The sequence below is a fragment of the Lactuca sativa genome, chromosome 9, assembly GCF_002870075.4.
Source record: "Lactuca sativa cultivar Salinas chromosome 9, Lsat_Salinas_v11, whole genome shotgun sequence".
Classification (NCBI taxonomy): Eukaryota; Viridiplantae; Streptophyta; class Magnoliopsida; order Asterales; family Asteraceae; genus Lactuca; species Lactuca sativa.
Window position 1 is genome coordinate 18,302,200 of NC_056631.2, and position 12,838 is coordinate 18,315,037.

The window sequence follows — 12,838 nt, forward strand, 5'->3', positions numbered from 1 at the left end:
TTCAAGCAAAACCGCATGGCCTATACTTTATACATAGATTAGAAAGTAAAAAACAGAACAGTACTCCAAATATTCTACAAAATAAACATTTCTTAGAAAAGACTAGTCTATGCATCTTCCTTACACACTATTTGCCCTTTTTACTTGTTACCCGAAAACAAAAGCCACAATTCAAACTCAACTACACTAACATACACTAGTAAAATCAGATAACAACAACAACAAGGGATTCTCATCTAGGTGATATGGTGGGGATAACACCACTAGAAAGGTCATTCCCTGAGATATCTGAGGAAACCAGGAACATGTTCTTTGTTAACGATGAACACTGAGAAGACACAGGTTCAGTGATATCAACCGAGTCAATGGTCCTCGGGTCAAGATCTAACATCATTTGCCATATGTTTTCAATTTCCCGAACAACTTCAGCCATCGATGGTCTCCCATCCGTGTCTTCCCAACAACAATTGAGGGCCAAAGTTGCAAACTTTTCAACACATTCAGATGGATAAGATCCCATATTTGCATCAACAACCGAGTATATCTTGCCAGATTGATACGCAATATTAACCTGATATACATACATAAACAAATCAAAACAAAGATTATATATGCTCAATGTCTCGATCTAATACAAAATTTTACTCGCAATACCTCTCGGACAATGTTCTTGCCATGTGTGATTGGGTGCATCCCTGTCAAGAGTTCGAGAAAAACAACACCAAGGCTATAAACGTCACTTTTATCAGTTAGGTTATGTGTCAGGAAATACTCGGGGTCAAGGTAGCCCTGTAAAACAAAACCGGGTTCCCATTGTCAAACCAAACCCTCTATGATTTATGAACGTGAGAGGAAGTCAACATATAAGTTGATGCTTACAGGAGTTCCCTTAACAACTGTCGATACATGACCGGGGGCAATTCCGGAAATGTCAACTACAGGAGCGAGTCTTGAAAGACCAAAATCAGCAACTTTTGCTACGAGTTTTGAGTCGAGTAAGATGTTTGTGGCCTTAATATCGCGATGAAATATTGGAGGGTTAGCTTCGGTATGAAGGTAGAGAATGCCCTTTGCTGAATGCAATGCGATTCTTAATCTCATAGCAAAACTCAATGATTCTTTATATTTTCCTGTAACTAGTCAACCAAAACACATACTAGTATTTTCGTTATCAGATTATACAAGAGTAAGATCTATAAGGAAGTTTATTATACCTGATAAGTGATCTCTGAGAGTGCCATTAGACATGAACTCATAAACCAGCATCTGCAATACACAAGTTATATGTAATTTGTAATGATGACTAAAGGACAAAAATGTAATTTACCTGATCCCCTTCTTCATCGCAGAATCCAAGCAAAGAAACCAGATTTCTATGATGTAACCTAGACAATAACTCAATTTCCGTTAGAAACTCATGTTCACCCTGTAGTGATCCTTCCTGGGCTCGTTTAATGGCGACAGCTGTCCCATCAGTGAGCACGCCTTTATACACCTTTCCATACCCACCATGCCCGACTTCACTGCCAACATCGAAGTTGTTTGTAGCGTGTTTCATTTCTTCAAACGTGAAGCTTTTCACTCCTTCGATTTTAAGGGATGCCCTAGAAACTGCACAAAGATGTTTGGATCGAGTATCAGGTATGTACACCGAAACATGATTAGTGAATCCACAAGTTTGCTCACCACGGCGTCTTCCTGACACTGCATCGTACCTCTTCCGATGCGATCGTAAGATATAAGCTGACACGAACGCAGAGACCAAAACCGCACCTACAATCGCCCCTACCACGATGCCTGCAACTGCATCTTTGCTTATACCAGAAGAGGGTGAAGTGGTAGGAAAGTCTGCAATTAAGACGAGTATTAATAAACTTGACGATATCTAATGATTAGGGTTATAGAAGACGAACAGTTTTTATATGGATCCGATAGTGTGAAATTGAGAAGCTCGTAAGGTCCATAGAATTTGTTATATGGAATCTCCCATTGTGTGAACAAGCTTCGAATCCGGAGTACTTCGCTCCTATTGAAGACATTAGAACCAGGTACTGTATACACCGGAAAAAGCTTTAGATACATTCCAAGTCGAGGACCTTTTTGCCATTCATAGGTGAGATCAAGTTGAAAATGATTGATTTCAAGACCAGAGGTTAGGTAGACCTCGAATGGGTAGAAATATGTCTCAAAATAGGAGAATCCAGGACTCTTCAACCGAAACCCAACAAGCAGTGGTGCAGCACAGAAACAAGGAGTAGGAGAGCCTGGAGCATATTCAAAGTTGTTTGGGCATGATTCTGGTGGACATTTGTCAGTTGAGTTTGATGGAATGCTCTGCAGATGACTGACTAATGTGGTTGAAGATTCACAGAATTGTGCCAAGCTGGCATTCGAGCATGCTGGGTTCCCTTGAAGACTGCAGAAATTTAGAAACATAAAAGCCTGAAAGTCTTGTTGTGTGAATACTGAATATACATACAATTAGCAAGAAAATTAAGGAACCTAAGGGTGACATTAGGAGGGAGGTCAAGGCTGCCTGAAACGCCTGAAAGCCAGTTATTTTTCACATCCCTGGAAGATACCAGAGAAGACATGTGAGTTCAGAGAAAGAATTAGAGCAGATAAAAAGGGAGAGGGATGTTCATGTTTGAGGTCATACACTGTAAGTTTTTTGGTTGAATTGAAAGTCTTATTTTGCCAAATAGTGGATGGAACTGTGCCATTTAATGAATTGTTGGAAAGAGACCTGCAGGAAAATAGTTTCAAATAAATGTGTACATCGATCCATTATATTTTTTAAAAGAAAGGTTAAAAGAATCCTCACAATCTTTGTAGATTAGGAAGGCCTGAAAAGATGGGAGGAATTGTTCCAGTAAGCTGATTCCTTGACAGATCGCTGCACAGTTTTATCACATGAAATTATAAGAATCCAAAGTCCAAACACAAAGACACAAAGTAGATCACGAATAGACTCTGTAAAACTTACATTGTTGTGATATCATGAGAAAGATTCACGGGTGGTATGGATCCATTAAGATTGTTATCACTCAGGTCTCTGAAATATATAAATTCTCATCAAACTAACAACTTAAAAAAAGACTTCACTCCGAAACATTCAAGATTTATTTCATACTTACATATAAGTAAGATGTGGTATCCTGCTAAGATCAGGGATTGGTCCTTGCAAGTTGCAATTCCTAAAACTCCTGCAACACCAAAAGTAATCTTGGGTTAGAGTGTTATGTGTTGAAATTCATCATTACTAAAGTTTATTAAAACTTAAACTACACTTACAACTTGGCCAGTTGAAGCATGTTGCCATAAGAGGAAGGTATACTTCCTTCAAAGTGGTTGTTGTCAAATTGACTACCAAAGAAAGTACAATGAACTCCTTGATCTTATGATTCGACCAAAACAACAATATTCTTTTTAAAAGCAATATTATAGTAAAGAAATAAAGCATACAGTATAATCAAGTATGGTGGTTTACTGAGCTCTGGAGGAAGATAGCCTGATAAGTTGTTATTGTCAAGAAGCCTGCAGCATACGTCCATGTCAGCAAATGCCATTGCACTCAAAAGTCAAAACTTAAGTAAATTCAAAGAATGAACTTACAAGTGAACAACATTTGGCAATCTAGATAGCTCAGGAGGAATTTGACCACTAAGAGAGTTATTGTTCATATGACTACAAACCCACATATGATAATTACTAATAGTCATCATATAGAAATCAGAAAATAAAAATATAGGAACAAATAATAATAAAACTACAAGTGCTTTGTGTTGTTGAGTTTTGAAAATGAGACTGGTATTGGTCCAGATATGTGGTTCTGGTCGATTTGTATGCGGTTCAAATTGGGGAGATTCCCAATCTCTTCTGGCAAGGAGCCTGTTAGATTGTTTCCATTTAAGAGCCTGCATGCATTATCATATTTACAAATTACCATAAATGGTTTGATATCTAATTAATTAATTAAACAGGAAAAAAGAAATGAAGTTACAAGAATTTCAAGGATGTAAGTTGGCCTATCTCTTTTGGTATACTCCCACCTATGTTGTTCCACATGACATCCCTTTAAGATCAAGAGCAAATATGTTATATGCATAACAAAATATTATCAAGAAAAAGGAAACAAAGTAATGTAGGTGAAATTAGGAACTTGGCTCACAATATTTGCATATAAGATAATCGCCTTATTTCTGGAGATAAAGTTCCAGAAAGATTGAGATTCAGTAGTTGCCTACAAAAATCATACAAGGACTTAGTTGGTTCTGGTTATATATAGTGGCTTTAAAACTTATAGTTACAATCATATAAATTGGAGAATTATTATCTTACAGTTCTCGAAGATGAAGATAACCATCGTCTAGGGTTTTGTTGAAGCACAAGACTCCAGTCCAATTTGATACACATGGATCTCCACGCCTCCAGTTCCTAAGCCTACTGTTTGGATCGATAAAGCTTTGCCTAATAGCCCTCAGTGTTGTCACTGCAAATTAAATCACAAGTTTATCATGTGTATTGAGTAATCAATCCCTCTTCTTTCCAAAATATTAATTTGATAAAATAGAGGCCTTTGTAATGAACAAAAACTCCTCCAAATACATGAAAACAAAGCAGTTTACCTTCATCAGGATGAGTAGACTCACTATCTGCAAAAACAAGCAACAAACTCATGGTCCAGACAAATCTGAACCATGAAACCCATACTTTGGATATCACCAGTGTGTTAAAAGGACACCAATTACTTGTACAGATATCCAAACCATCCACCTGAGTTCAACAAGACAACATTTAGATTCCAAAGTTCATTAAGACTATTTCCACATGCAATAACTCCAAACAAGGACTCGATAATCACAATCTTCAAACCAGTAAAGTTACCGCTTCAAATAGACATTTGATCAAATGGGTTGTGTGCATACGGTTTTGTGCCAAATAAAAAAAATTCCATCACCCATTGTTCACATGGGTACGAGTATAATTAGTCATTCACAATTAAGAGGGTGGTTGAGCCGTTGAGGGTTCTGTGTGATTGCGCAGACCTCATTAAATGTTCTTAAGTAACCGTTTGTGGCCTTGTAGATGTTTGATGATGGGAAGAAAAGAAGATAAGAAGGAAAAACTTTGAACCAGTGACGATTGTAAGCGGAATAGCTGATGCAGATGAGCATGGTGACGGCTGTAGCCTTTCTTTCTCAATTTTACTGTGCATTTTTAACTAAGAAAATGCAAGAATACTTCGATCAGATGTTGGGTTGAAAGCTCTGTTTCTCCTATCAAAAATCAAGATGGTGTTCGCAACATTTGACTATTTTACTGCCTACAGCGTTGACACGTGTCTGCGGAGGATTTCAAGAATGCCCCATAATTTAGCAGATTGTCCTTATACATGATCCCCTATCTGTACCGTATTTAAAAATATGAGAAGATATTCGGTACTTCAAATTCATTAAATTTGGGATTTGGTACTATCGAAAACCGGTATCATTCCCGGTACCGATGATGTTAATTCTGTTCGGTATTCTGATTTATCAACTTTTGATTAAATTTTGTTTTCGGAAAATCTGGAACGGTATGGGTCGGTATCCGTTCCTTCCACAACCTGCAATCAGCTTCTTCTGATGGTACCATTGCTGCTTGCAATCGTCCCCCAGCAGTATCGTCGGCCTCCTGTCCCGCTGTAGATATCCTCCACCTTAATAACCAAATACAATCATAACATAATACGATTCTTTGATTTTAAAAGATGGAAAATAAGATAATAATAATGGTTATAAATATGTACGTTAGTAGTTGGCTATAAACTAAAAATAAATGAATTACCTCCCTTTCAAACTGGAGGAAGTAATAGCAACTTTGTCACACTTTTTTCTACCACATCACTTTTGTGAATGATGTCCCAATTTTTACACAAATGAATTACCTCCCTTTCATTTAAAGTGAATGATGTCCCAATTTTTACACATACTTTTCTCTAATTAAATTATTTAAACAATTAAGTTTAGATAAAAACTAGAATTTCTATTAATTGAAATAAGGGATAAATAACAATAAATTAATAACTTCAAAACTTAAAAACCTAAAAATACGTAACTAATAAGAATTACATGAAGTCGTGTCTGAAAATTGGTTGTCCAAATCATCTTAGGGTTCCATGTACATATCAATATGATCAACAATCCAAATATGTTTCACCAAGTCGCTACGAAGATTGTGATGGACTTCAACATTATATATCGCCACTCTTCTTGCCATGTATTCTTCGCTAGTGACTATGTCGTTAGAATAATTTCGTTTTCATCGTAGTCACATACTCTTTCCACATCCTTCATTGCTGAGCTTTCTTAATTTTTTTTCCTTTTATTATCATTAGGACATGCCAATGATTTAACAAACCCTTTGAGAAGATGGATGAGGTGGAGTTTGACACCTCTTGGCATCACTCCTTTGGGTCTTAGGCTATTAGGAGTGGGGTGCGGAGTAGGGGACTCCACCTCAGCCAAAAGCTTCTTCACCACCAATGATGATGGAGTTGGGGTGCAAAGTGGGGGAGAGGCTAGAGGAGATAAGAGAGTGTGTGGCAAGAAAGGAGAAATGTTGCAAGCTATTGAGATGGGGTGTCGAGCTCGGCATGCCGAGTTGGCGGAACGTTGTTTGCCAAGGTGACTTAGCTACCGCCAATGCCACTCGGCTAGCCTTGGTACCACCCTTTCTCTCTCACATAGTTAAAACCAAAAACATAACGTGAGAAACCGGAATTTTTTTATATTATTTATTGTTTGGCCAAAATTGATATCTTGCCTCGACCTCTGCTATGTATATTTTTGTATGGTGACCATAAAAACACGATGAAATATTGTCTAATGACTGAATGTAATATATAAAATTAACAATCAATGATGTAAGAAAACCAAAAAGTTTGTAGTTAATTTATGAAGTCACTCCTGTAACTCTCTAAAACCGTACTTTACAAAACCAAATCCCAACATGGTATATACATATAAACTAGACAAAAGAAAACAATATTACAACTTTCAAGTAGTATACACGATAAATAGTTCCTAAAGAAGAGATATCTCCTTCATGTAGTAGTATATGCAGATATATCTTCCTTAAAACACTATTTATTGTGTCTACAATCTACATACAATATTGTGGACACAACATAAAAGAATACATGGTTTTGTTTGTTCATCTAGGTGCAATGGTGGGGACAACACCGCTAACAAGGTCACTCCCCGAGATATCTGAAGAAACATAAGGGTGGTTCTTTGTTGTAGAAGATGAAGACTGAGAAGAAGGTGCATTCGCATTCTTCCCCGCTTCGATATCAATGGAATTCATGATTCTTGAGTCCGATTCCGGCATCATTTGTCGAATATTTTCCAGTTCCCGAACAACTTCCGCCATCGATGGTCGTTCATCCGTGTCCTCCTTACAACATTTCAGGGCCAATGTCACAAACTTTTCCACACATTCAGACGGATAAGATCCCATTTTTTCATCAATCACTGAGAATATCATCCCCGATCGATACGCAATATTAACCTAATAAATATATCAAAACAAAGATAACGCAAAAATTAAACTTCATGTTGATGTGGTAAGAATCAAATTAATTTTATTACCTCTCGAACGATGTTCTTCCCATGTGTGATTGGGTGCATTCCCGTTAACAGTTCAAGAAAAACAACACCCAAACTATAAACGTCGCTTTTATCTGTTAGTTTATGAGTCAGGAAATATTCAGGATCAAGATACCCCTGCCATGCAAAAATAAAACCATTTGATTAAGTTTCAAATACCCATTCTTTACTTGATTTGAATTTTGAGCTTAAAAGTCAAACTGTCTAACCGGAGTTCCCTTGACAACTGTTGATACATGACCAGGGACAACACCTTCCAGGTCAGCAACCGGAGCTAGTCTTGAAAGTCCAAAATCAGCAACTTTTGCAACAAGTTTTGAGTCGAGCAAGATGTTTGTGGCCTTAATATCTCTATGGAATATTGGAGGATCAGCTTCAGAATGTAGGTAAAGAATGCCCTTTGCAGACCCCAATGCAATTCTCAATCTCATCCCAAAACTCAACGATTCTTTATACTTACCTGTAACTAGTCAATGCAAGTTACATCAGTTCCCTTTTTATCTCTTTCAATATTCAGTAAAGACTCATTGTGTTTAAAAATACCTGATAAGTGATCTCTGAGAGTGCCATTAGGCATGAACTCGTAAACCAACATCTGCAATGCACAAATCAATGGTATATATGTATCTTTAATGTTAAGATGACTAAAGGACAAAAAGGTAATTTACCTGCTCGCCTTCTTCATCACAGAATCCAAGCAAAGAAACCAGATTTCTATGATGTAACCTAGACAACAGCTCTATTTCTGTGAGAAACTCCTTTTCCCCTTGTAGTGATCCCTCCTGGGCTCGTTTAATGGCGACAACTGTCCCATCAGTGAAGACGCCTTTATACACTTTTCCATACCCACCCTGCCCAACTTCACTGCCGACATCAAAATAGTTTGTAGCATGTTTCATTTCACTGTAACTGAAGCTTTTCACTCCTTCGATTTTAAGTGACGCCCTGGAAACTGCGTAGAATATCATTTGGAATTCGGATCCAGGAGCATCAGAATCAGATGATGAATTTTGACTTCAATAGTAATACTAGAGAAATTTACTCACCATGACGTTTTCTTGAAACTGCGTGGTACTTTCTCCGTTGCAATTTTAGGATATAAAGTGCTATGAACACAGAGGCTAAAACCGCACCGACAATTGCCCCTACCACTATTCCCACAACAGCACCCTTGCTTATACCAGAAGACGAGGGGGGAGGGGGAATAACTGCAATTATTAAACTATTAGTAACAAGAAAATTAGAGGATAAGTAAAATTAGGGTTATAGGGGACGAACGATCTTTGTAAGGGCCGACTAATGTGAAATCGAGAAGCTCGTAAGGTCCAAAAATTTCGCTATCTGGAATTTTCCATTGCGTGAACAAGCTTCGGATCCTGAGGATTTCGCTCCTATTGAAGATATTAGAATTAGGTGTAGGTGTATACACAGGAAAAATCTTCAAATACATCTGTAATCGAGGACCCTTTCGCCATTCATAAGTAAGGTCAAGTTGAAAATGGTTTATTTCAAGACCCGAGGTTAAATACACCTCAAATGAGTAGAAATATGGTCGAAAATCTGAGAATCCGGGACTCTTTAATCGGTAACCAATAAGCAATGGTGCAGCACAGAAGCAACGAGTAGGAGAGCCTGGAGCATATTCATAGTCAGATGGGCATGATTGAGGGGGACAATTGTCGGTTGAGTTCGAAGGAACGCTCTGTAGATGACTGACTAATGCAACTGGACGAGAGTTACAGAATTCCACACTGATGCTCGCATTTGTGCATGCAGGATTCCCTTGAAGGCTGAAAATATTTATAGACATGAAACCAAAGGTTTTTCATGTACCATAATAACTTTATGATCAATAAATACCCAAACATGACATGAATATGTAATTAGCGAACCTAAGGGTGACATTTGGAGGGAGGGTCAGGCTGCCTGAGATGCCTGAAAGCCTATTGTTTTGCATATCCCTGCAGTATCAGAGAAGATGTGAATTCAGAGAAAGATTATACCTTTTTTTTTTTTTTTTTACTATTTGAATGTTTTATTGAAACAGGTCTTACAAGGTAAGTGATTCAGTGGAATTGAAAGTCCTGTTTTGCCAAATGTTGGATGGAACTGAGCCATTCAATGAATTGTTGAAAAGATACCTGCAGTGGAAATTGTTTAAGATAAGTGTGTTCATGCTTCATACATCATAATTGTAAATAACAGCCATAAATATTGGTGTCCTTAAAGTTGTAATCATGAAGGACACCCAAATAGTAATTAGTAATAACCTTCTAAAATGTACACCATTTGAGAAATAAAAATTGCATTTAGAAGAAGCAAAAAGAAAGGTTAAAAGAATGCTTACAATCTTTGTAGGTTAGGAAGGCCTGAAAAGCTGGGAGGAATTGTTCCAGTAAGCTGATTCCTTGACAGATCTCTGCATAGTTTTTTTCATATGAAATGAAATTGTTTGTTGAATAAGAATCCAGACCAGAACAACACCCTGTAAAAGATCAAGTGTTCTTACATTGTTGTGATATCATCCGAAAGAGTCATGGGTGGTATGGACCCATTAAGATTGTTATTGCTCAGGTCTCTGAAATAAATTTACACCTCTCATCAACATAACAATTAAAAAAAAAATTTTTTTTGCCAGATATCATCAATTTCAAAACATCCAACAAGTATTCCATACTTACATATAAGCAAGATTGGATATCCTGCTAAGATCAGGGATTGGTCCCTGCAAGGTGCAATTCCTTAAACTCCTGCCACACCCAAAAATTATCACAAACTTGCAAAAACTCCTATCTAAGTGAAGATTTGGAAAATGAAATTAGACTTACAACTTCAACAACTTAAGCATGTTGCCATAAGAGGGGGGTATGTTTCCTTCAAAGTGGTTGTTGTCAAGTTGACTGCCAACAGAAGGAAAGAAAGGACTGATTATATATAGTTTTATAGAACAAAACATAAGGCATAAGCATACAAACAAGTGCAAAAAAATAAAAAACATGAATCTAGTAAAGAAAGAAAGCATACAGTATAAGCAGGTTTGGCAGTTCACTGAGCTGTGGAGGAAGGAAGCCTGATAAGTTGTTATTATCAAGAAGCCTGCAACATACGTCCATGTCAGCAAATGCCAATGCACTTGAAGTTAAGAAACTCAAAGCATAAACTTACATGTGAACAAGTGATGGTAATCTTGATAGCTCAGGAGGAATTTGTCCACTAAGTGAGTTGTTGTTCATATGGCTGCATAAAAATCAGATAGAAATAAGAAACTAAAAATATAATATCAAGGAAAAGATGAGTACTTACAAGTGCTTTGTCTTGTTCAAGTTTGCAAATGACACAGGTATTGAACCAGATATGTGATTTTGATCAATTTGTATTCGATCCAGATTAGGGAGATAACCAATCTCTTCTGGCAAGGATCCTGTTAGTTGATTTCCATTCAAGAGCCTGCATGTAAATTAACCATAATTTTCACTTGTATTCACATTTAAATCTAAGAAGAAATCAACTTACAAGAGTTCCAAATTTGTAAGTTGGCCTATCTCTTTTGGTATACTCCCAACTATGTTGTTCCACATGACATCCCTTTAAAATGAAGAGTAAATATGCATAAGAAAATCAAAATACTATATGAAAGAAAGTAATGCAGATGATGATGATGATGATGATATTAGGAATTTGGCTCACAATATTTCCATATATGACAAGCGCCCAAGGGCTGGAGATAAAGTTCCTCCGAGGTCGAGATTCAGTAGTTGCCTGCAAAAATTGTACACAGAATTATTTTTAAGCGAATTAAAAGTTAAATTATCAAGGGTGTGCTATCTTACAGTTCTCTGACATGAAGATAGCTGTCGTCTAGGGTTCTGTTGAAGCACAAAACCCCAGTCCAATTTGATGAACATGGATCTCCACGATTCCAGTTGCTCAAACGATTGTCTGGATCGCTAAAGCTATCCCTAATAAGCTGCAGTGCTGTCACTGCACATTAATTTACAAGATTATCATGAGTAAATCCAGCACCTTCTATACCAAAGTTTATCATCATAATTCATAATCAATAATCTCACAATTAATTAAGAATTACCTTCAGCAGGATGAGTAGATTGACAATCTGTAACAACAAGCAACAAACTCATGGCCCAGAACACTCCGAACAGTAAAAACCTTGAGTCGGACATCCCGAGAATGTTGAGTGGACACAATCCCCAAATATTGCTTAAAAGTTAACACTTGTACTTATCCAAATATCCAAACCATCCACCTGAGCCGAAACAAGACAACAGGTTAAAATTCCAAATCTCAATTAGATTCCTTCCACATACAATAACTCCAAACACGAGCTCAAAAATTAGATTCTCAAAACCAGCAACGTTACCACTTCGAAGAGGCATTTAATCGAACGGTTTGCGTGCAAAAAGTTATATGCCAAATCAGGATATAATTTCCTTACACTGTGTTCACATGGGTACGCCTTCAGATATCCGTTGACAAATTATGAGGGTGGTTGACAGGTCTGTGTTATTAGGCGAACCTTGTTGAATGTTCTTTGGTAAACTTGGGTGGGTGTTGATTTTGAGAAAAGAAGAGGTAAAAAAAAGGAGAAAGCTTGAACTGGTAAACGTTTGTAAGCTGATGCAGATGAAGTTGATGACGTATTCAGCCATTGAAAGTAACTGCGATTTTTTAATAAGAACGCGTAAGAGTACTACGATTTTTGGGTGAAATGTTCTGCTTCTCCTCTCAGAAATCAAGATGGCATTCGCCAACATTGACTTTTGTGTTCCGATGGACTGACTTCTTAGTTGTATCGTGGGACCAGTACTTTGAAAAAAAGGCTGCTATGTTTCGGTGCAATTCGCACAGTTCTACACTCGACCTATTAGCAGATGACACGTATTGCGTCTCGGCTTCTCTTAGCACATTAGAAGTTCGTGAAACCAATCTTTTAAAAACAGTTTTTTTAGTTGAACCGATATGGTGATCTGTTTCCGATTCAACCGGTTTAACCGCTGAGTAAATTGGTTTCTATTATTTTCATTTTTTTTTGTATTTTCCTACACATACATACATACACAAATCAAGAATTTGATATAAAAACAAGTTGTACATTAATCTAAATACATTAAAATAACTCATAACCATAAGTTTGACATCAATCCACGTGTATTAAAAAGAAAATAAAG

At 37.1% G+C, this 12,838-nt stretch overlaps 2 protein-coding genes across 7 annotated transcripts; both read right to left on the minus strand.

The window, feature by feature from the left end:
• LOC111876536 (probable LRR receptor-like serine/threonine-protein kinase At1g06840) lies at positions 1–5,658 on the minus strand. 4 transcript variants are annotated; one of them, XM_042897903.2, is made up of 21 exons: positions 4,888–5,658; positions 4,629–4,776; positions 4,342–4,492; positions 4,172–4,243; positions 4,004–4,075; positions 3,774–3,917; positions 3,616–3,687; positions 3,491–3,537; positions 3,295–3,397; positions 3,138–3,206; positions 2,987–3,055; positions 2,825–2,896; positions 2,660–2,746; positions 2,503–2,571; positions 1,914–2,416; positions 1,687–1,848; positions 1,328–1,611; positions 1,215–1,266; positions 880–1,130; positions 655–789; positions 1–571 (listed from the first exon to the last, which is right to left on the minus strand). In XM_042897903.2, exons 1-21 carry the CDS (start codon positions 4,924–4,926, stop codon positions 233–235), a joined length of 2,940 nt encoding a protein of 979 aa, XP_042753837.1. In that variant the 5' UTR covers positions 4,927–5,658; the 3' UTR covers positions 1–232. The 4 variants fall into 4 exon arrangements, with proteins under 4 accessions (XP_042753837.1, XP_042753838.1, XP_042753836.1 ...); XM_042897904.2 differs by having other exon boundaries at positions 3,295–3,366; positions 3,466–3,537; positions 4,888–5,656; XM_042897902.2 differs by having other exon boundaries at positions 880–1,136; positions 4,888–5,655.
• A 1,248-nt stretch (positions 5,659–6,906) lies between these two features.
• Positions 6,907–12,427, minus strand: LOC111876535 (probable LRR receptor-like serine/threonine-protein kinase At1g06840). 3 transcript variants are annotated; one of them, XM_023873086.3, is made up of 21 exons: positions 12,106–12,427; positions 11,740–11,916; positions 11,483–11,633; positions 11,340–11,411; positions 11,166–11,237; positions 10,956–11,099; positions 10,818–10,889; positions 10,677–10,748; positions 10,481–10,552; positions 10,334–10,402; positions 10,162–10,230; positions 10,000–10,071; positions 9,707–9,793; positions 9,545–9,613; positions 8,931–9,442; positions 8,699–8,860; positions 8,321–8,604; positions 8,196–8,247; positions 7,862–8,118; positions 7,635–7,769; positions 6,907–7,554 (listed from the first exon to the last, which is right to left on the minus strand). In XM_023873086.3, exons 2-21 carry the CDS (start codon positions 11,831–11,833, stop codon positions 7,198–7,200), a joined length of 2,874 nt encoding a protein of 957 aa, XP_023728854.1. In that variant the 5' UTR covers positions 11,834–11,916; positions 12,106–12,427; the 3' UTR covers positions 6,907–7,197. The 3 variants fall into 3 exon arrangements, with proteins under 3 accessions (XP_023728854.1, XP_023728855.1, XP_023728853.1); XM_023873087.3 differs by having other exon boundaries at positions 7,862–8,112; positions 12,031–12,427; XM_023873085.3 differs by having other exon boundaries at positions 12,031–12,427.
• Between the last annotated feature and the right edge of the window lie 411 nt (positions 12,428–12,838).

Excerpts from the sequence above, each read along its gene's own strand:
- LOC111876536 (XM_042897902.2), bottom strand. The coding sequence starts at position 4,926 with ATGCACACAACCCATTTGATCAAATGTCTATTTGAAGCG. Across the intron at positions 3,056-3,137 it reads ATACCACATCTTACTTATAT|AGACCTGAGTGATAACAATC; the intron begins GTAAGTATGAAA and ends TATATATTTCAG. Across the intron at positions 1,137-1,214 it reads TCTCAGAGATCACTTATCAG|TTACAGGAAAATATAAAGAA; the intron begins GTATAATAAACT and ends TTGGTTGACTAG.
- LOC111876535 (XM_023873086.3), bottom strand. The coding sequence starts at position 11,833 with ATGTCCGACTCAAGGTTTTTACTGTTCGGAGTGTTCTGGGCCATGAGT. Across the intron at positions 9,614-9,706 it reads TCCACTGAATCACTTACCTT|GGATATGCAAAACAATAGGC; the intron begins GTAAGACCTGTT and ends CTGATACTGCAG. Across the intron at positions 8,605-8,698 it reads AGTTTCAAGAAAACGTCATG|TTTCCAGGGCGTCACTTAAA; the intron begins GTGAGTAAATTT and ends TATTCTACGCAG.